At 34.2% G+C, this 24,602-nt stretch overlaps 1 protein-coding gene across 1 annotated transcript in view; it reads right to left on the bottom strand.

The window, feature by feature from the left end:
* Nucleotides 1–24,602, bottom strand: part of DMD (dystrophin) — a 1,970,015-nt gene that overhangs the window by 1,164,228 nt on the left and 781,185 nt on the right. The window contains exon 42 of the mRNA XM_059385278.1: nucleotides 13,925–14,119. Within this exon, the coding sequence (XP_059241261.1) occupies nucleotides 13,925–14,119 (195 nt within the window). The remainder of the gene's footprint in view (nucleotides 1–13,924; nucleotides 14,120–24,602) is intronic.

Here is a 24,602-nt window from a genome sequence, read left to right as displayed (position 1 = left end):
TTTTCTTTTACTTTTGACATGACCGCCCCACCCTCTCTCTCAGTTGGGTAAGATGCATGTTAGTCACTATCCCTGCAAAAGGAAACTTTAATTCCTGGAAGGCATTTGTACACGGCTGTATATAGTTTAAGTCCTTAATATTTTAAAATAGCATTCTTGTAACTCAGCCTTATGGAATCAAGTCAGTTAAATAAGACTGTTATTTATACACTGTTAATAGAGAAAAAATAGTAACTTTCACAACTGGAAGATGAAGTCCAGTTATGTCAAATAAGGAAAAACAGAAAATTAGGAACTGGGGTGCCTGGGTCGCTGGCTTAGTTCGTTAAGTCTCTGCCTTCAGCTCAGGTCATGATCCCGGGGTCCTGGGATCCAGCACCACGTCACTCTCCCTGATCAATGGGAAGCCTGTTTCTCCCTCTCCTTCCCACTCATGCCTTCTCTCATTATCTCTGTCTCTCTATCTCTCAAATAAATAAATAAATATGTTTGAAAAAAAGATTATGAACTACACTGTTATAAGTCAGATTTCTAGTTGGAAAGCTAATGGTTTAAATAAGAGTCCCTTGATAAGACAGACATGAAAAGTCCGAACTTGGAGACAAATGATATTTAAAAACACAAGTCTCCCTTTAGAGAGAAATTGGTCTTTAAAAGGGATTCATAACACAAACAATTTGAACCTAGAAGTACTTTGTTTATTCAAGTACTGGGTAAGAAGTGCCTTCAATGGGTTAAAAAGAGAAACTGAATACTCCAGACCATGTATCAAGGGACCCAAACAAAGGACCTTTTTTCCCAATTAATCAGGTTGAGATAAAGGCCTCAAGTAACTCTTCACTCTGTTCTCTTCTCTATCATAAGGGACAGATTTCTGCTGTTCAGTTTTTCTTCTATTTAATGTAAAGCAGCAACTACTCCCTTGTTGTCAGAATGTTTCATTACAGAGCATGCTTTTATCCACCTAAACGGTAAACCTATTTGTACAAATGTCAACGTCGATACTATGGAAATTGAAAAGGGCTGGAAGAGGGGATGGTGGTATTTGATAAATTGAACTTATTTCAAACAAGATGAAAATAAACTTAAAAAAATTATTGAAATTTCAATGTTGTTTCTTACCTTCCACTAAATTCTTTGTCTCAGAAATATGATACAGAGTGTCAGTATGATCTCTAGTACTTAAAATAGTATCATTTCTGTTTTGTTTTCTCTGTGTTCATGAAAATCAGTGGGCATCTCACACTTAACAATATATAAAATTCAATCCAGTAGTTGTTTAAACTTCAGCATGGAATTAAAAAATAAGGATGCCTATAATTTACAGGCATCTTTAGTCCTATTTATACCAAAGAGTAACTTCAAAAACATCTTCATGAGTTTAAAACTCTTAACCAAGGTAGAATTTAAAATATGTTGATTTTAGATATATATACAAATATTAATCTGAAATTATTTCTTCTATTTTAAAGTTTGTATTAACATATTCAGAAACTTTTAGAATTTTGCTTCAAATTTTGCCAGTACTGCCTTAGTAAAAATGTTTCCATAAGGGGAAAAATGGTATCTTAAAGTTAAAACAATATAGTTTCAGAGATAGAAACATATAAGATAATATGAAAAGTATGAAATTGACTGTTTAGGGTACTTTCCCCTAAAAGTGACTTCCATATGAAGATATTCTGGTTTCAAGTATAATGAACTTCATTTTAAATCTCTCTCTCTCTCTCCATCAGTCCATCCATCCATTGCTCTAAAATTGCTTTCCAGTGATTCTTCAGACATCATTCCTCCAAGTGACTCATGTGAGCAGATGCCTATAAATACCTATAATTCACATTAGTTCCTGAAAGAAATTTCTATTTATTAGTTCACCAATAGATTCCTCACTGCAACTTCTCCCACTCCTGCAGCAGTCAGTACTGTTAACCATAGCCCTCATCAACCAGCCCTGGCCTCCCTGGTCTTACCTCATTTTGCTAAGCCCCAGCTTTTTCTCTACTTCTCTGTCTACCTCTGTCCTACTCATTAATTCAACAAGTAACTATCGAAAACCTACCATGTGCCAGGCATATTCTATGTACTAGGGATGTGAAGGTGAGCCAGAAAGACAAAGTCATCCTATTTCTGTTAATTTGAAAACACTTTTCTGTGGCCTTAAGCAGAGTCAGTCATTAAATGACTGAGTCCCTTCATCTGCTGGATGCCCCCTCTGTTGGGCGCTATCAGCAGTGGGTCTATGATACTATGTTGGCATCTGGCTTATGCCATTTCCTGCCTCCATCAGTAAGATCCATTTGTGTCAAACTGATATTTAGGTCATGGGAGTGGCTGAGGTTGTCCACAGAAGTGTCATTAGAAAGAAAGAGGGCTGGGAAAAGAACAGAGGAAAAGATACCTTTTGTGAGCAAGTGTGAAGAAGAGCTAACAAATTACTCTTAATCATTCCCATATGTATATCTCTAATCAAGATCCTCTCCTAAACTGTGACTTACATATATCCAGCTGTCTCTTTGATATTTATGAGGATGTCTAATAAACATCTTAAGCTTAACATACGACAATTAAACTTATATCAAATCTTGTAGCCTAACCTGATCTTCTTGCAATTTTTCACATTATTTAGTTAAATGGCAGCTCCATTTCTTTCAGGTGTCCACAACAAAATTATTTTTTTTTAAAGATTTTATTTATTTGATAGAGAGAAATCACAAGTAGACGGAGAGGCAGACAGAGAGAGAGAGGGGAAGCAGGCTCCCTGCTGAGCAGAGAGCCCGATGCGGGACTCGACCCCAGGACCCTGAGATCATGACCTGAGCCGAAGGCAGCGGCTTAACCCACTGAGCCACCCAGGTGCCCCCAAAATTCTTAATGTTACCTTTGAATCCTATCTTGACCAACCTGCATGCAAGTGTCCACCAAATCCTATGAGCTCTGCTTTCAGAATGTATCTAAAATCTGACCCCGCCACCACTGTGACCCAAACCACCATCTCCAGCTTGGAAAATTCTGAATATGGGCATAACAGTACTTTCTATATAGGGTTGTTTGTGATGATCATTTGAGTTACCACAAGCAAAGAATTTAAAACATGTCCTGGGACATAATGAATAAGTGGTAGCTATTAGTACTATCAAAATTCCAAATACATCCAAACTACAGATATTCAAAAGTTTTCTCCACTGTAAAATTATTCTGTTTTAGCTCTCTACACTGCTTTCTCCTCTTCCTGGATTTGGTTACACTTGTGCATTATACTATATTTTGCCCATATTATGTCTTTCCTACTTGTTTGTATCACTATGATACCTGTATCCAATTAATGTTACAAATTACCAGAGTGCAGGGATAAAATCTTATATTTCTCTTTTAGAGTGTTAAACACATTATTTGGGCCTTAATAAATAACTGTTGAATTGAACCGAAGAGTACAGTCAAAGCTCTGAATCTTAACTTGCTTATAAAAATCCAATTTGAATGGAATCACTGAACCTTAAGATTTGTTACATTGTTCTTGAACCATTGGCATTTGGGTCCCAACAGATGTTGTGAGATATTCAGTTATTTCCCTATTTATTCTATTTTACTTTTACTTGTTAATTAGCTGTTAGAGTAAATAGTGGAATAGCAGTCCATCTGCATTTCCTGGCTAAGTTTCTCCATGCTTTTCTCACAATACCTCAGATACCTAAGTTCTTCATTCAGAATTATGTCTGCCCAAGTTTCTCAGATGCAATGGAGCATCAATAAGAACAAAAGGAAAAATGTAAGACCTGCACTTCGCTGCCCCAAGTTCCTCAAAGACAATGATTCTAGTCCATCAGCACCAGCTAAACTGGAAACGATTTCATAAGTCATTTTTCTATAGGTACATTGTGTATTGGGTCATGCACATTGTCTAAATCACTTTATTGAATATCTTGATTGAAAAATCAGCTCCTGAACATAGCAAAGGAGAGTTGTAAAGGAGAAAATGCTATTTTTCTTCAAAATGAGACATATGGCATTCTATGTTTCCAGTATTTTTAGAACCAGGGCATGCTTTTATGGCTCATGTAACTGAGCTTAGGAGAGGCAAGTAGGTTTTGTGGAGAAAAATTATAAGGCAATACAGCAATCCAGGGAAACCTAAAAGAAATGATTACCACTGAGGAATGGGATTACAAAATGTGGGCGGGATGTTTTTCTTTCCTATATTCACTATATACCCTTTTATCCTGTACACACAGGCCACCATGAGCATCTTATTATTTTGATAAAGCACTGAAAGTCCAGTTTGAGTAATCAATCAAGTACACAGATAACTGCTATACAAGATATAATTAAATCTGTATAAATTAATACAAATGACAATACATTATTTTGGAAAAATAGGAAACCTATTGGCAATATTTTGCCCATTTGATAAATAATTGATACTGTTGGTGTTAGGAGAATATGCTTTCTATTCCAGTGTTTTAGATGGGAGACAGGAAATCAAAACCACTGTTTCATATAGTTGTTCTGAGCTAAACCTTAACACATAAATTTAAGAACAACAGAATAAAACATGATATAGAAAGAGGATCCTAACATTCTTCTTCATCTCTTTATCTTCTTGAAAGTCCCATGGAGATCCCCAATGATGAAACCATTCTTTAATCTTTTGTCTAAGGTTCGGAAAATTAAACTTGGGAATTTGTAATAACTGGTATCCATTAATTATATGTGATTTACAATACAAATTATTTGTTTTTTTTTTCTTTGAATGTTTAACAATACACATTAGGATTTAGAAATAAGCATACTTGGATAAAAGTCACTGAATTAGATTGAACTACTATATGCAATTGCCAATATTTGAACATTTTGATCTACGTAATGTCAATTCATAAGGCTCAAATGAATGCTATTATAGTATTAACATGCTCATGATTACCAATTTAAGCAGTGAAATGAATACAGACTAGCCTTTCTAAATGGTAAAAGGAAAAAAAAGCAAATAACAACAACAAAAAAAACCCCTCAGAACCCCAAGAAAAGGAAAAAAAAAACACTACTGAAGAAATCATTCTTCAATTAGAACTGCAATTTCAATGATTTTAAGTAGTTAGTAAGTCAGAGTTCTGAAATCTGAACAATGAATTTTAAATTACTGAAAAAGAGTAGGGAAAAAATGAATTCAACATATTTCACTGGAAAACAAAACTCAGAACAAAACAAAATAACAAAGCAACCTAAAAAAACAGCATCCTATTCTTGGTAAAAGCCATAGTGCATAGAAACTAGGGAATGATCTCGAGTTCTCACATCCTCAAGAGAAATCTAAACAGTGAGTTATTTATTTAGCACCTAAAATTATTAGAAGAATGAAAATTTTATCCCCAAATAAGTAATACTTAGCAATGGAAATATACTAAAGGGAAATGACTGACAATAAGTAAGAATCTCTAAAAGAAGTTTTTGTCAAAAACAAGTGTGGTTTTTTGTTTGTTTGTTTGTTTCTCTTTATTTTTCCTATGTGCATTCTCTTTGACGTCAGATTTTTTTAACCTTTAGGCTATTTGCCAAATCTGGAAATAACTTTATGTATATTTTATGTTGCTGTCAACATTTTATTTAGTTTTCTACATATAGATATGCAATTGTATAAGGTATACTACTTTTTAAAAGATCATTTAAGATTTATATGAAAATTTAATTTATAATGATTTTTAGGATTTGAGATGTTTGATGATGTAAATGGGTTTAAAATTGTGAAACTTAAATAATTACACACTTTTTACAAGAATTTTTCCATATGATTCCACATGCTTTCATTATCTTCGCAATCATACTGCTGAAAAGGCTGGGACAGGTATTATCATGAATCTAATTTCAAAGTTAAAAAAACTGAGACCTATGCGATTTGCTCAAGGACACCAGCAGAAAGAGTCAGATTTGGTATGTGAATTTTTGTCTTTTATGTTTGTATCCAGTGCTTTACCAACCTCTGTATCCTACTGCCTGTCATAACCATATAATGGAAGCTCAGTGAATGTAAAATGTTACTGATACTTCAATTACTTGTGGATTTCCTGCCACACATTTTCATAAATGATTGGCTTAAAATTCAGTATGTACAAACCTAGGTAGAGCAAATTCTCCATGCTAGTATACATGCATAGATTGTTAGACTTTGCCTATGTCTGGATGATTTAACTCAGTGTGTAAGAATATAATGTGCAAGAGGCTAATTTTGTTTCTCTTTTAGACCTGGTACTGATTAACATTGCTCTGTCCTCTTTGATCATGGAGTCCATATCTGGATTTACAAGACTACTGTTCGTCCCTTCAACAGATGTGCACTGAGTGCCTATTAAGTGCTTGGTACTGTTTTAGGAGTTGTAGATACAGTGGTGAACCACCACAACAAAATACTGTTTTTTATGCCTAGTGGTTGGTGCATGTGATCTTTGGTGGTCACCATGGGGAAGAGGTCAGAAGGAGCAGCTGGCTCATTTGCAAACCATTCTGAGTGGTGAAAACTGTATCTTTTGCTGTTGCTGACTCTGTATCACTCTCAAAATCAATGTAGCACTCCAGCTAAATGGGTGTACATACACTTAAACACATGTGTATGTGTTTTTAGATCTATAAAACCCTGCACTATTGTTTCCACATTTTGCCAAGGGGGAAATAATAGCTTTAAGCAGTTTTAGTGAATAAAAGTGCCTTGAGACCCTTTGTAACTTGGTTAACAGAAGAGCACACAACTTTCATTTCTAAGAAAAAAAGATTAGAGAAACCCATTAGTAGCTGTTGTGACAGCAGCCATTGGGGAGTAGATCTATCTTAAAATTGGAAAAAGAGAAATTGGCGAACCAAAGACTCAAACTCCAGTTCATTTTCACTCTCTGGAATTTGTCTTTATCTGACAGATGAAGGCAACACCCTATATAAATCTAATTCTTATCCTCTTTATGTTCCATCCAGCTACCAGGCACTACATTAATGACATATCAAATTGGGAAAAGTGTTCAATCAAAAGGCATTGAAGTACTTATTAATTAGATTTTTCTGAGCTTTTTCTAAAGAAAAATTTTAAAGTTATTTTTAGTGGCTTTATGGTAAGTTGCCCTTTTGATTTTTTCTGCACAGTTTATGGTCCACATGTGAAAAACACTTTGTAAATACAACTATATATTTTGGCCAAAACATTCTCCATAGGATGATGCATGGTCCTTGCATAAATAAAAAATCAGTAATTATATATCACAGATCAAAAATGATAATCTTAACTTGTCAAAGAACAGCCTGAATGAGTGAGTCATGAATAGAAGGAAAACATTCCCACACCTTAACTGCAAGTTCAAAATTTCGATCATCCACATTAACTAAACATCTTAATGTGAAAGCTTCTGACTTCTAGAATTTATAGGATGGGGATTATCAAAATAGTCTCACTGAGAGAAATGCAGTGGATTGGGTTCTTAAAGTACATTTTAGCAAAGATGGGAGTACTGTGCTGCAAGAAGTCAAAGTAGGACAACTGCTGGGCCTGATGAAATACTCTCAGGGAGAAAATGAATAATTTCCCAATAAAGAGACATATATATAAAATATTATATAAAATATATTATATAATATATAAAATATAAAAGAAAGCTATATGAAAACACACATAAATATGAACTGGCATAGCTACAGTGTAGTAAATATCTATAATCTCTTCATCATTAGAGGAATGAAAAATTAAGTACTATAGAAATGATTGAATTAGGATTTAAATCACGGTGAATAGATTAATATTTGTAAAGTAATTCACAAATATAAAGAGAAAATTGAACAAATAAATCCGCAATCATAAAAGCTGTGGAAGAAAGGAATTATAAATGAATAAATGTGTTAGCTGAAAAATGTGATTTTCTCAGAGAAATCACTAAATGATTACGTTATTCAAAATGTTATACAAAGTCCAAAAGATCAGTTTTTACAATGTGGTGACACATTAAATTTAAGTAGAAGTCAGAAAGCATCAATAATCAAATTTTACTTTGACATTTTGTATGCTCCATGATTACTTAATCTATAATAATTGTGAACTTCTCTTGTTCGAACATTATTAAATTGGGGGAAAATCTAGCCCTTTCTCTAATATGCTCTTGTAGTACACATGCACAGAAACATTCTTTTATTTTCCTTAAAATATTTTGTTCATATTTGTACATGAGGTATCTCCTTCTATTATTTGGATACCCTAATAGCAGACTAGAAAAACAGTTTGCTCATGACATTAGTTTTGTCCTCATTCAAATGACTAGCATTATTCAATTTATGCTTAAATGTGATAAAATAGATTCTAAAGGAGAAAGATCTCGATCAGGCTGATAAGATCTCATTTCCAGTCCTTTTGCCCCTGCTTGAATGCACCAGGGGCAAAGTGTAAATATCAATGAGAGGAAATGTTACATGCCTCAAGGAGTCCTTTGCCAAATTCACATGACCACCTAAACTCTCCTGAGCCCCAAATCTGCTAAGAATAGGCCATACATCCATGCTCAAGTTTTGGTGTAGATACAGAAAAGACTCTGCTATCTCCACATGGAAAACATTACCAGATTCTGAAAATCTCTCCTTTCCCCACCCTTGCCCAGGCCATCAGCCTCTCTTCTCCAACTGCCCCCCATGTTTTCACTCTTGATCCCCTATAGTTCTACACTATTACTTAGTGTAATCCTTTTTTCAGAAGATTTATTTATTTATTTTAGAGAGCAGTGAGTAGGGAGGGGCAAAGGGAGAGGGAGAAAATCTCAAGCCAACTCCCCACTTAGCATGGAACTTGATGTGGGGCTCAATCCCACAACCCTCAGACCATGACTTGAGCCAAAGCCAAGTGCCGGATGTTCATCTGCCTGAGCCCCCCAGATGCCCCTTTAGCAATGTAATCCTTTTAAAATATAAATCAGATCATGTCATTTATCTCCTCAAAAGTCTACAATGGCTCCTATATCACTCAGAGTCAAAGGGAGCCTTTACAATGGCCCATCAGGCCCTCCGCAATCTGGACCCCCAGAGCCCCTTTGATCTGACGTCCTGTCACCTTCCTCTGGCTTATTCTCCTCCAGGCACACTGGCCTTCCTGCTGTTCTCTGATCAAGGTAGGCACACTCCCAACATGTAGGCCTCTGCACTGACTACTTACTACGTCCAGACAGTAAGGCTGAGTGCTAGGCTGACTCCCTTAACTTCTTCAAATCTTTGTTCTAATGTTCACCTTATTTAAAATTGCAATCCCACTACTTGCCATTCCACCTACCCCTGCCCCTTTGGTAGTTTTATACCCCTTATACCTCTGTTTTCTTTTTAAAATCTTTTTAATTATAACTATCATATTTAAATATACTGATTATTTGTTTATTTGCTCATATGCTGTCTCCCACTGCTATAATTAAAACTGTATGAGGGCGGAGTCCATTGATTTTGCTCACTGTTTTTTAAGGACTTAGAGTGATGCCAGGTACACAGTAGGAGCTTAATAATTATGTTTGAAGAAATAAAACTTCACTTGTTAAATTCACAGCCTCTCCTTTTTTTTTTTTTAAAGGATTTTATTTTTTATTTAGTTGAGAGAGAAAGAGAGCACTAGCAGAGGTAAGAGCAGAGGGAGAAGCAGGCTCCCTGCTGAGGAGGGAGCCTGATCGCAGGACCCTGAGATCATGACCTGAGTTGAAGGCAGATACTTAACTGAATGAGCCACTCAGGCACCCCTCTTAGCAGTCTGTCCTAACAATTTCCTTTTAGGTCTTGAGGGCCCTTAAAAAAGCTGTCCCAGTCAAAGAAGACTGAGTGACTTTGATTTACAGTCTTTGGCTTTTTAAGCTCACAGCAAGCTCTTTCCAGTGCTGTTAAGGTTGAACAGCTGCTTCTGCTTCTAGATCCTATCTAAACTCTGCATTGGGCCCAAGTATCCTGTCAGCATCTGTGAGATTTGCTCATGTACCCACACTTCTTGTCACCCTCTTGCCTTCTAAAAATACAAAAAAAAATTATCTACCTCATCCATAACATCTGTTTATTTTCAACTAGAATCATCGGTTTAGATGAGAGAATCAAAATGATTCATGTCTGACTTCTCTCTTTCCTTCCTTTTCTTTTCCTCTTTCTACCTTCCTTCTATCCTAATTCTGTCTTTCATTCCTTCCTTTTATGGACTCTTCTTAAACTTTCATGGATTCATTGAGAATTAGAACCCATAACATTTTCCCTATAAACTGGGCATGACAGACCTCAGTATTCTACTGTGTTTTGTTCAAAGTCACCTTTGCTATGCTCAATATAGTGCTCTAGAAAAATTTTTGTGTGAGGAGGTTTAGTATAATGGTTTATAGCTCAGATCCTGGAGCTACTTTGCTTGGCTTCAAATCCTAGCTCCATCAATATTACGTGTTCCAACTGTGTCAAGTTACTTCATATTTTTTTTCAGTTTCTTCATCTTAAAATGTGGAAAATAATTTTAAATATTTCACAGAGTTGTGGTGAGGAATGAATTAGTTCATAAATGTAAGTTATTAAGAGTGCGTGACCACCAGAAGAACATTGATTTTTCATTATGGTGAAAGATAAAACATGGTTGTCATCCTTATTCTAAGCCATGCTCTTACTTTTGTCCTAAAACTTCACCTTTCTTAAGGCCAAGGTCTAACTGAGCAACTAAGGAACTCCTTATTAGAAAAGTAGCACAGTCATTGGGGAATTGCCCATCAAGTTGAAGTTCAAGATTTCTGTTAGTGAGTGCTGACTAAATTGTGCATATGCCATTATTTCTTTCAAAATTTTCATAGGTTGGATGCTTGAGAAGCTTATTCTAAGACTAGAATGTATATGCACTGGATTTAGTTGGGAGTGATCCTAAGAAGCACCAGTGAGGCAGTGGAGAGGGTAGGGGAGGAATCCAGTTAACCACATTAATATTTGGAAAGTATTGTGCACAGTGCGGTCTCAGTCTGCTGGGGAATTTCAGGTCAAAGTGCAGAGCATGTCTCAGAGCTTCTGCAGCTGAAGATGTGGATGAGCAATGCCCTTTATCCACAGAAAGCCAGCTGTCATTGGTTGAGATTTATTGGGAGATGTCGTGATACAGAGCCTTAACTCTCTGACACTTATGAGTTGAGACACCCACCCCTAGGCAGAATCCCAGGTACTTGCAATTGGCAACGCCAGTTAAAGTACAGGGAGCCCTGAATGAGAAGGGGGTAAGGTGAGGCCCCAAGAATAATGCAGACACCAATACAACCAAAGCTTTCTGTAAAGTCAGGTACATGGAGGCATTAGTATAAATCCTTTCCACTGGGCCTCTAAAAATAAATTATTGCTGCTTTCCTGACAAGAGGTCAAATATTTATATCTCTCAGGGGCAAAGGTTTAGAAACTTAAAAAGTTCTATGTTTGTACCTCATTATTATTTTTATTGTCATAAGAATATTTAATATGATATCCACCCTCTCAACAAATTTTTATGTGTACACTACATTACTGCTACCTATAGGTGCAGCGTTGTCCAGGAGATCTCTAGAACTGATTCTTTTTGCATTTTATATCCACTTAATATCAACTCCACATTTACCCCTGCCCCTAGTACCTGGAAATCACCATTCACTCTCTTTTATGCTCAAGCTTTCATTTGGGACAGTTTAAAGCAAGATTTGATGATTTAACATAGTAATTATATTTGAACAAGTTCTAAGACAATTGACATTTTTTCTTAAAAATAATTATTGAAACTTTCAAAAATTTAAATTCTTCCAAAACTAGTATACTATCCTTTGTGCAATGAATATTATAACTTTTTACATATAAACAAACACAATCAAATACAATGTGAATATTGGATTTAATATAAGAATAAATATTACTTATGTGTATGTCCCTCATTTACTGCTAGCTTTGCCTTAGCTAATGTATTAGCTATTTAATGCAGATTTCCATATGTAAATAGGTGTTTTCTGCTTTATTCTTGTCAAAATGATTAGGTAGCTTTCTGATTCAATAAATTTATGGAAATTGTATGTGCTGTATTAGTTTTATTATGTTCAGAAAGTAATTATTTTAACTTATTACACATCACTTGTGTTATAGTGTACTTTAAAGAAATATGTATGTTAAACCACAGCAATACCTACTACAGTTCTGTAATTTGATTCATGCAAATCTGTCAGGAATAAAATCAACCACAATTTAATTTCAAACCTTCCCAACCAGCAGCTGTACAATTTATGCACTACTTTTCTATTTTTACTACTGGATAATGACAATGATGAATGCCTTTAAGAGGAAATACATATTCATTGAAAAGACTGAGATCAAACTATCCCCTTTCAAAAGGCTCACAAAGGTAGGAAGCCCATTTGTGTGCTGTCGGAGATTTGTTGGTAGGGAGCTGGAATTATGCCCAAAACTGCATCTAATGAGGATTCAATAATCCAGTGAAATTAAACCTGCAATGATACCATTTTATAAACTACAGCAATCAATACAATCACAATTGGCATCAGCTATAATACTCTTAAACATATCTGGAAGAACAAATGATTAGCTGAGTGTAGCAAGAGGCCCATCGTTCTGAGGGTGCCAGGTTAAGAGGTATGAGGACAAAGATATTCAATTGGCAACTTAATAAGTTTAAGGTCACTGCTCTCCTGACCCATATGTCTGGGAACATGGAATGAAATGAATATTAGCTCATTAGCAGTGATTTACATGTTGAATGACAATGATGAACTTATAAACTGTGCTGTCATGTGAAATTAGTTAATGTGAATAATGACAAGAATGTTGGCATGTCTCCTTTATCAATTGATCAGGTTTCTTTTCTTCACTGCATCCACCAGCGATCTGACTTTTATTTCAAAAAGAATAAGAAAAAGTATCATACTGAAGTGGATGGAGTAGTTCCAGAGATCCATGCCTTTCTTATTTTATTTTTGCATGCAATTTTAAAGCTTATTTCATTTAATGTAAGATAGTAAATGCAAGTCACTCAAGATATTGAAGCTCTGATTTCCAAAACAAACAGCTTTATCTATCTGGATACGTATGCAGACAAATGTGTGATATGGAATGAGCTCCCAAGAAATCATTTAGAGTATAAAATATTTTGGCTAATACGTGCTGCTGAGAGCAAACTTATCTTCTGTCTATAATCTCACACTATTTGCATTGAAAAATACTGAGCTCTGGCTATACTATTTCATTTTGAGTATAAAATGTATGATCACAAAAATTATCTTGAGACACACATTATTATGTACATTTTCTTGATGCTATATTCATCTATCTTCAGACACTTTCCTCTATAATTCAAAAACTATTGCCTCATAATATTTTGTCTTAGTGTGGGATTCAGAAACGCAGTTGGTAGTTTGAAAAACCCTGGATTTGGGTGGTAGCCTTTGCCTGGGAGTTTAAAGAAATATTTCATTGCTTTCTACTCACTCAGATTCCATGTATTCTAGTACTGATACTGGCACTAATTCAAAGTTGAATATGCATATTATAAGTAGAAAACATAAAACTAAAACTGTATGCAATAGATACCATTTAAAATCTTATCTACTCTCTTTTATGGGAGAAGAAAGGAATGTATTAATTGCGAATATATAGTTACTCCATCAAAGCATGGTTTTGGTAAGTCCTTTCTGCCCTGAATCTATGTAAAACTATTACTTTTGTCTGTTGCCTCATTTTAGAAAGTCTCCCAACATTAAATATTATAAAACACCTCTTCTGGTTTATGTTTCTCTTTCTATCCCAGATTTCTAGAACTAACCATCCTGTAAACAGTTTTAGGAATTCCATATCGAAGTAAAAATAGCTTAAGTGTGTACATTTAAGTTAATTGTTCTGATACTGCAAATGACCTAGGTGAACATCTCGTAAAAATCTAATAAAAATGCTTTGCTTTTACCTTCAGAGACTCCTCTTGTTTAAAGAGATCTTCAAAATCTTTAGCACAAAGTTCGGGAGCATTAAGAAGTTGTTCCACTTCTGATAGGGCTTGTGAGACATGAGTGATCTCAGTCAGGTAAGTAGAAGGCACATAAGAGATTTCCAAAGGCATATCTTCAGTCATCACCATCACTGACTCTTCATGGACAGTGTGCTGGTATAGACATACAAAAGAAGAATTCTTTTAGCTTCCTAATAATGAAAAGATCTCTACTGAGTTTAATAAATTCCAGTTTATAGCGGACAGAAGGCTGAAAGTGAATAAAAAGTGCATGATGATAAGTCTAGTAAAAAGGTTATTGTTCATACACCCTCTTCTCACAAAAAGTATTAGAAGCATTTAAAAAATAAGAGATACGTACACATTAGCACCGTGAGTATAAGAATGAAATGCCAAGAGCCATGGGGTCATGAGAGGGATAGTTTTACTCTAAGAAAAGGATAATTTTTACAACTGGTTTTTAAAATGTAATTCTAAGATTCCTGGAAAATTATGTATGGGATAAAATGGTAGGGGCTCTACATCAGTACTTTTCCTCCCAAAGAAACCTCTCCTATACTTTTTTCCCCTAAATTAGATTGAGGTACAAGAGGGACAAAGCAATTTTGGCTGGTATATACTTTTACATTCAGCACCCTTCAAATTCCAGACATCAGCTCTCCTCTTTAATGCTAGTTTCCTGTTAAGTTAAGCTGCTAATGTACTAGATAAGAAAGACTGAGGATGGAATTCACATTTTAATAAGAACTCCAGAAGGCCCTAAGGTCTAAGGAAGCACTAGCCTCTCTTATGTCCACACTTTTCCTACCTGCCATTCAAGTACTATGATTGACAGACATTTGGAGCTTAGAATCCTTTTGCATTTGGCCAATAGTGCCTCTTTCCTTACTCCTTATAAAAGCATGAAATAAATACTATTTGGCACACAAATTCAGAAAGACAGATGACCTCTGCTCTCTTCTGTCTCTACTATAAGCAACAAAATGCTTGTAATTGAAATTAGTTTTCCAGTAACTTTGTTTTGAATTGATCAACTGCCATCTGCCTGTTGATGAGGTCAAAAAGGGTTTCAGTGGCAGAGTCTCTAGAGTAGTTCTGGTGATCAGCATGCTAACACAGGCATCTATTACTGCACAGGTTTTACGACAAGACCATCCTCATTTTTGCAACAATGTAATTAAATTAAGTTTAGGATCTCAGAGTAAATTCATGTAAAGATAAGTAAAATTATAAACTGCTCTATTTATACTTTCCTATTAATTTCTCAGGTCCAGGATTCCTGTACTCAGTTCTTACATAATATAAAAATAATTGTAATCTAGATGTCTCATTTACTTATGACACTGCAAATTCACATAATTACACAAATTAGCTTAAATGACATAATTACACTTTTTACAAAGTTTGATGTTGTGTATATATCTTGACTGAATATATGGTACATATTCCTTCATGATGAAAGCATGAGAATCTACATGCACTTCTAATTTTACAATTCAAATAATACTAAAATTTTGGGCTAGAGTTTTAAAAGGACAATCTTCATATTTAACCACATATTTTTAAATTCAAATTCTCAATCTCTTCATTTCAAACAAAACTTCCCACCAATTTTAAAGAAAAATAAATCAGCAGACATTTGAATGCACAATTTTCATGGACATATTAATTTCATACCAACTAGTAGAGCTAACACAAATCAAGCAAATTCACTGAGACTTCCATATATTCTACTATACTAGTGACTATTGTTTTTTAAAAATTTCTAAGTTAGTAAGTTGTTTTTCTTTGCATCAGTTTCTTCAATTCCTGGGATAAAGACAGTTCTATGTTATCTGAAACAAGAATGTTCCCATACTGTGTTTCCATAATGGTGAATTTTTCTTTCTTTTAATTATATACATTTTATACCTCTAAATTTTTTTTTAATAGAGTTCTCGCCTGCCTCTAAATTTTTACAGATTAGTGGGTTTTGTTATTAGGGACAAAGTTGGGTAGAAGTAGTGGTTTATCTTTTTCAGCCATGCATATACACAACAAGTATGTATGTGTGTATTTTTGTCTAACCAAGGAGTTTATTGTTAGAATGAGACATACCTTCAAAATATTTTAAAAAACATCTGAGTTTCATTTAAAAAATCAATGTGGGTTCCAAAATCTTTTAGTGTCTGTCCTCATCATTTTCTCTTAAAAGGAAAATAATTCCAAATTCTTTACATCATCTTTCTGCTTCTTTTTTGACATGTACATTCCCTGATCTTCATTATCTACACTTGAGGTGCTCACATCTATCTTAAATTCATACTGATGACTTCCAAATATAATAGTTATGGATTATACATAGCAAAAGATTTAAATGAACAGTTAAATACAATAGAGAAAAAATACATAAAAAATAAACTCACATTTGACTTATTGCCTTGGACTTAACTTTCTGAAACAAAATTGAAAACCCAAGTTTCTAATTCTTTGGTGTTTGTGGTTAATGACATGTTGTTGTACATACCAGAATTTTACATAAAAAGGTATGACTGACACTAATGTAACATTGTGCGTTAACTATACTCAAAATTTTTTCTTTAAAAAATTAATTTATGTAAATAATAATTAATGTTAACCACACAGCTCTGAAGACTGGAGTTTTAAATCTCAACAAATAAGATTTGCCCTGGCTGTAGGGGACCTGGGTGGCTCAGTCAGTAAAGCACCCAACTCTTGATTTCTGCTCAGGTCATGGTCTCATGGGTTGTGGGATCCAGCCTCGAGTTGGACTCTATGTTCATTGTGGAGTCTGCTTGAAAGATTCTTTCCTTCTACCCTGCCTCTCATATAAGTAAATCTCAAAAAGAAAAAAAAAAAAGAAAAAAGATTAGCACTAGCTATAGTCCTCACCTAGAACTCTAAGGAAGTAAACAGCACACTGGCTTCTCATTTGTTAAGCTTTTCACTACTTGACTAAATGTCTGGCATAAATTATTTTATTACATATTGATTCATGTCTTCTTTTCTACATAATAAGTATTCATCATCACATCAAGAGAAAACCATTTCTAACCATATTTCAACGGAAATCTCTTATAGGGGAATGGTAGTGGCATCTATTGAAATTCAGAATTTTTCAAAAAATTGTAATTTCGTATCTGGTTCTATAAACTCTTTTTGCTTTTTCTTTTCTTGAATGATGAAGCCATCACTGACCTGATTGCAATGCACTTCAAAGACGCATTAGCCATTGTATTGCATACAGGCCATGCCCTATTAACATGTATATTGCAATCATTTTCAAGACTATCATATACAGCCTTAGAGTAACTGGTACCAATTTATGAAAATAAATGGACTAACTATACCAAAACTGATTTATTTCATGCTCATACAGGGCATGAAGAAAATCTTCAGAATACTGAGAAATATTAAAACTGTTATAGCTCATGAGAATAATCAAAGAAATAGAAAGACACAGTCTATCACTTTAGAAAAGATACAAAGAAAACGTTGCAATCTTTGTTATTCTAAACTACTGATAAACTAGTAATTTTTTTCTTTTGTAAAAAAAAAGTAAATTAGAATGTCTATAATGCCTTCCAGTTACAGTTACCTATGAACACTGATTCAGATGTATTTTGTGAATTAAATTGAAAAAGGTTAGTGACCATGTATTGAAAATATTTAATGAAGACTGATATATTGGAGGACTTAGTTTCTCTTATCATCTCATCATCATAGACAGAAGAAGTTAAGTGGTGCTTATCACCTGAATAGAGAAAGCTGAGGGATAGTCCTCAGAATAATTTCAGAATAATTCTTTGACACCATTGGGAAACTATCAGCTCATTTTCTAGAAAATTCAGTCTTATGTATCTTGACTATTCTCATTTAGTATAAACTTGTAATAGATATAATACATTTTAACACAAAGAAATGTATGATAAGTTTAAAATATAAGAAACAACTAAAAATTTTAATCAACAGAGTCAGAAATTTAGAGATCTAGTTTACTATCTACTCTTTAAAATTCATCATTGCTTTTGACAAAGTCATGCAGTTCTATAATAAATAAACTATATCCAATGAATGACTTTCCATTTGGTTTAATAAAAATTCAGTTATTTAAAAAATCAGTATAATTGTAAGTATCATGCTCATTTTCTCCTCTTTATACATAATCCATACACTCGTATTCAGATTTTTCCTTTTCATCTGAATTGCATTAACTTTGCCTTGAATAATTATATCCTTCTGAATTCTGATGTGTACAAATCCTGTCTAACCTTTTGAAAATCAACTTGCTTTTGTTAATGTTCTTTACCACCTTATATCATTATAGAAATTCATGCATCATTAGCAAGGAAGAACTGTAGCCATACTAATTCATTTTATTTCTCTCTGTTCATATTCAGTTCTAACGATATATACACAAATGAGTATACTATCCTCATTTTTGGCAAATGAAAATCAAGAAGTGGAAGAAAGTCTCAAAGTACCTATTTTTATTAACAAATGGAAAGCTCAATTGATGTGTAAAAGAATTATGATAGGATAAAACTGTGATTCGTAAAACTTGAAGTGGAAACAGTTTCAAGATTTTGAACTATGTGCATAGGCATAGGTATCAATAAACTTTGGTTTCTCTCAAAGTTTAGTCATCACATTCTTTTTTTTTTTTTTTAACTTACATTTCATTTCTTGAAGGGCCACCTAACTGCCCAAGATAGAGGCAATCCCATTTTGAAACAAATGGTGCATTATATCTACGTTTTTAAAACAAAGTATTTTCCTTCATGATTTAAAGGATTTCTGTCTCCTCAATATAAGTTTCAAATGTGTTGTGGTTACTGGCCTATTTATAAGTTATGAGGTCAAAGAAACTCAAAAAGAAAAATGTACTTTATCCTATATTATTAGGATATAGTCCTTAAAATACCTATATATCTAATATAAATATGATATACAGAAGATAGGTCAACACATTCAAAGTCTAGCTCAAAAAAAAAAAAAAACTGGCATCTGGACCAAAAAAACTATAATACAGTAATGTAGCCATTTTTTTCACTCCATTAAAATTAATAAAGACAAAGATGGGCTAAATCTTTAAAAGAAAACAAGATTATCTATTAATGCTTAAAGTGCCCCATGACATGAAAATCTGTTAATGTGTATTTGATTATCTTTCCTCAAAAGGGCATTCTTCAATAGTATAGGTTATTTTAAAATAATAACACAATACCATGTAAATCCCAAATATGATTACAGGCTTTTTATGAGTTCTGATGGGTCATAAATGACAAGCAACTGAAAAAGAACTTAGGTAGCTCCCATTCCCATTCTCAAAAATATTCAGAGAAAGACAATTAAGTTTCCTCCTAGAGATCATTACAGTAAGAAACACACTTAAGCTATTTTTATTTATTTCTCCTTGGTCATTTATATAAATTACAATCTTAAAAAGGGAAATCAAAAGATCAAATTTAGCAAAAGATACTGCATTAATCCACAGACAGAAAAAAAAAATCAAATAATAAAGTATACAAAAAACAAGAATATGACACAGATGGGATATGCATCGGTTTAGTCTTTCCTGTTTACAGTTTTGGATACACATATATGCCAGGGCAGTACTAACATGCTGACAGGACTCAGCGTTCCATGTGTTTAATTAAATCACTGGGTAGAAAGATTTTAAATAATCAGCCTAATGAGCCCAAATAGATTAGTTATGATCTTACATAGAGAAAACAGCAATGAGAGAGCTTGATCTTAGGTATTCCCACCTCCTTTATGCATCATCTAGAAAACTGTTTCTGTGAAGTTATGTAAAAAGAAAAGATCAACCCTCAAATGATCATTCAGTGATTGATCAACAAACTGTATTAAGGTTATAGCTTACCTCCCTTTTGTTCAAAAATAAGGAGACATGTTAAAGAAAGCGATCAGTATAAAATAGTGCAGAAAATCATCCTATATAGTCCTATTATTTATTTTCTAAAACCAAATTACTGGTTCAGGGAAGGCTGTCAGTGAAGGGGGTATGCAGGTGAAGCATGATTTGTCATTCTCTAAGTATGTCCTACTTCTAGAAGGCCAAGTATGTGTAGTGTCCTGCGTAATGGGTCTAGCTGCTGGACTTGCTCTTTCATCTGTCCCATGGTAATTCTTCTCTTCCAAGCATCAAATTTACGTAGCTCCTCAGGGCCAAGCTAAATTGCCATCTAATTAAACTGATAAACTAAATCTTGATAATATGTTAATGGCTTATAGTGGTTTAAACTGTTAATCCTCCACAGGATAACATTTGCATTTTAATAAGGATTTTCAATAAATTAACATACATTAGTAACTTGGTAGAATTCTAGTCACTAAGTATGGCCTGTGAGAGAAGTAAAAGAAAAGGGTTTTGGTTCCCACCAACATATATGGCCCACCTTGCAAGAAATCATGAAAAAAATAACAAAATAACTTCAAAGGTAAGGTTAGATATCCAAGATGTCTTACAATGTAAAATAAATGTACTAAAGACTCACACATAATTAGCATATATTTGCTGAATAAATGAATAAAGTAAGTATCAGTTTAAAAAGGCAATTTAAAAAAAAATAGATGTTTGACTAGAATTGCTGGGATCTACAGTTGTAAAAAATATCCACCTTGGAATTCTCAGACTGCAAATGGAATATTCTCTTCATTTCATAATGTAATCTTCATTGGTATAGATTTAAAAGTATTTCTGATTTAACCATGTCACATTTCTCCAATTCAGTGCACACCAGCTCATGCTGTTACACGTAAATGTCTCAGCTTTTCATTTGTCTCTGTTATTACTGTAACTCATTATATGTGAACAAAAAAAAGATGTAATTATTTGGGAAACTGTCAGACAGATACTTTTAGGAGATGTTCATTTTAGCCCCTTTCATGGAGGTCTACAATACCTGTTAGATTAGAGTGTCTGAGAAGACTATCAGTCAATAAATCTTTTTAATCCTAGCTAATTATTCCCAAACTGTTCACACAAAAATTTCAATCTATATACCTAGTATATATTTTATAATAGGAAGCTATTCTAATATATCAGCTTGTCAATACCTGATACAGGGGCTTTTCATATGTTCACATGTGAAAATGAACACACATGTACATATACACATATATTTATTTTAAATTGAAAATAAAATTAATACAAGAAAAATAGCTTTGGAATTACTTTAAATTCTACAATTATTTGCCATACTACCACATTACTTAATTTCTATTGCCCTGTGGTTCTTCTAGTTTGAGTGGATTTTATAGAATAGACTCACAATATTAATTTATACATTATACTCATCAAAAATTTCATAAAACCTGGTTATCATTTATCTCCACATTATTTAATGTGGCAGTTAAGTACATATTTCTGAATATGCTTGTGCCATAATTTTTTAAATGATTTTTTCTTTTTTAAAAATGTGATAGTGCTAAGTCAGTCAGACACAGAAATATACTATATGATCTCACTTGCTGAATTTAAGAAACAAAACAAATAAGCAAAGGGAAAAAAAGGAGAGAGAAAAACCAACCAAGAAATAGACTCTTAACTACAGAGAACAAACTGATGGTAACCAGAGGGGAGGTGTGTGAAGGGATGGGAGAAAATGGGGGATGATGATATAAGAATACACTTACAATGAAAAAAAATAAAATAAAATGGTAAGAAAAAATAAAAATAAAAATGTGATAATGAATATACCCATAACTGCATTGTCCAATATGGTAATCCTTAGCTACACGGGACTATATTTAAATTTATTTTTTTAAGATTTTATTTTAATTCCAGTTAGTGAATGTACAGTATAATAGTAGTTTCAGGTATAATGAAATTTGGACTTGCATCAGACCTCATACAGGCCACAATGGAACCTAGGACAAAGTTGAAGTTAGAAAGCAATGAAAACTGGAAGATAGTGTCTGTAGCCTACAGAGACTATTAAAAGAAAAAGAGAGATTCAAGAACAATTTTACCACCCAAAGAATCTGATCTCACAATTGAAAGAAAAAAGATCATTTTAAAAACACAAGTATTAAAAGGCTATACACCCTTATAGACTTTTTAGAAGGAAATTTCTCAAGTACTGCAACCAAATGAAAAATAAAATATAACAAAGATTTCTTTCTTCTTTTCTATTTTATATAGAGAGAGCACACACACATGTGCACAGGGCAGGAGGACAGACAGAGGGAGAGAGAAAATCTTAAGCAGGCTCCATGCTCACTAAGGAGCCCAATGACTTGGGGGTCAATTTCATGTTCCTGAGCTGAAATCAATAGTTGGAGGCTTAACTGACTGAGTCACCCAGTCACCCTATAACAAGGATTTCTAAACAGGGATAAATAAAGAGTACAAAGAAACAGTGATGACCAATAAGCTCTGTGGGTTTTTCATTAAGTTTAATAGAATAACAATAGTTTGAGTATGATTTGAGTAGTAACATGACTTAAATTACTGATTTTTAAAGGTTTTATCTTGACTTGAATGAGGTGTTGCTGAGGAAATCATACTGGTGGGGAGAGCAATGGTCATACTTCCTTTTGGTACAAAACTACACAAAGAGTATGGTTAAAGATTGTTGAAAATAAGAACCTAAGCACTACTAAAGAGTAAATGCAGAGTGTAACTTAAAAATTACCTGCACTAAGGGGAGGGATGCAGTAGAGTATAAGAAAGATAATGAATTACAGAATTATAGATACAGGATAAGAGGAAATTAAATTATGCCATATGATAGAAGAAATTTAAACAATTATACTTATAAGAATTATTTTAACTATAATGTATTTGGTTAAATTTCCTTATTCAAAGATCAGTGTCAGACTGGATTAAAGTACACAAACTATACATAACATATACACATATATAATCTGCTTATAAGAAACACATGAAAAAACAATGTCACAATAGTGTATAATATAGTAATAGGTGATGTTGCATCAGGAAAATAATTTGTGAAAAGTTGAAATCAAATAATACCAAATGAAGTATAGTTCCAGGACAAATGGGTTCAAGAGAGCTACTTTAGTGATAAAAGTCACAATTTTTACCAAAAAAAGTTATAGTCATTGTTATGTCTCAACATTTGGTTGCATCCTACATGAGATAAAAATTACTAGAAATAAAAAGAGAATGTGATAAAATCACAGCTATAATTGATAGCTTCTATATACCTCTTCCAGAATTTGTTGGATCAAGCAGACCAAGCAAAAACAAAACCAAGAATAGAGATTTTTTTTTTTAAACCAACAAGCTAACCTTAATCTACATTTTGTACACAATGAAAATGCACATTCTTCTTTTATATTATAGGGACATTAAAAAGATCATATACCCACAAAAAATTCAAAAAAAAGGATAAAAAGATTTCAAGTCATCTTTTCTTATCATAAGCTAATAATCTAGAAATGTAGAAAAATAACGGAATAAACTTTGATACTTCTAAAGCTGTTAAAAAGGATGCATCAGGTCTATACACATTGCCTGGAAAAATGTCCTTGATAGATTGTTCTACTTAAAAACCATACAAAGAATGAGGCAAAATTTTTAAAAATGGAAAAGCATATTCATATATATAATACTTATGGTTAAGCAGCATAGAATATAATATGAAAAGATAATACTAAACTGCAAACATTTTTTCCAGAAGGAGTAGAATTGGCAAAAGGAATAAAGGGAGAGTACTACTGTTTTCTAAATATACTTCATATTGATTCAACCGTTAGACTATTATTGTATTACATTTAAAATAATCATAGAGGGGAGGAGTCAAGATGGTGGAGAAGTAGCAGGCTGAGACTACTTCAGCTAGCAGGAGATCAGCTAGATAGCTTATCTAAAGGGGCAAACACCTGCAAATCCATAGGCAGATCGGCAGATCGGAGAGAAGAACAGCAATTCTAGAAACAGAAAAACAACCATTTCTGAAAGGTAGGGCTGGCAGAGAAGTGAATCCAAAGCAACAGGAAGATAGACCCTGGGGGGAGGGGCCGGCTCCTGGCAAGCGGCAGAGCAACGGAGCACATAATCAGGACTTTTAAAAGTCTGTTCCACTGAGGGACATCGCTCCAGAGGCTAAACCGGGCTGAAGCCCACGTGGGGTCAGCATGGCCTCAGGTCCCACAGGGTCACAGAAGGTTCAGGGGTGTCTGAGTGTCCCAGAGCTTGCGGGTATTAAAACAGGGAAGCTGGCTACAGAGACAGAGCCAAGGAGTGAGCTCCCAGCTCGGGTTTACCTTGAACCGGACACAGGCTCAGTGAGCTCAGAGCGCAGCCGGATGTCAGGCAGACGGGAGTTACTGGGCGCTGTTCTCTGAGGGCGCACTGAGGAGTGGGGCTCCGGGATCTCCGCTCCTCTGGGCCAGAGACTGAGAGGCCGCCATTTTCACTCCCATCCACCAGAACTCTACGGAAAGCACTCAGGGAACAAAAGCTCCTGAAAGCAAATCGGAGCGGGTTACTCAACCTGGCCCCTGGTAAGGGCAGTGCAATTCCACCTGGGGCAAAGACACTTGAGAATCACTACAACAGGCCCCTCCCCCAGAAGATCAACAAGAAATCCAGCCAAGACCAAGTTCACCTACCAAGGAGTGCGGTTTCAATACCAAGGAA

This window comes from Mustela nigripes, chromosome X (assembly GCF_022355385.1).
Source record: "Mustela nigripes isolate SB6536 chromosome X, MUSNIG.SB6536, whole genome shotgun sequence".
In the NCBI taxonomy this organism is placed as follows: domain Eukaryota; kingdom Metazoa; phylum Chordata; class Mammalia; order Carnivora; family Mustelidae; genus Mustela; species Mustela nigripes.
This window is presented reverse-complemented; position numbering and strand designations above follow the sequence as displayed.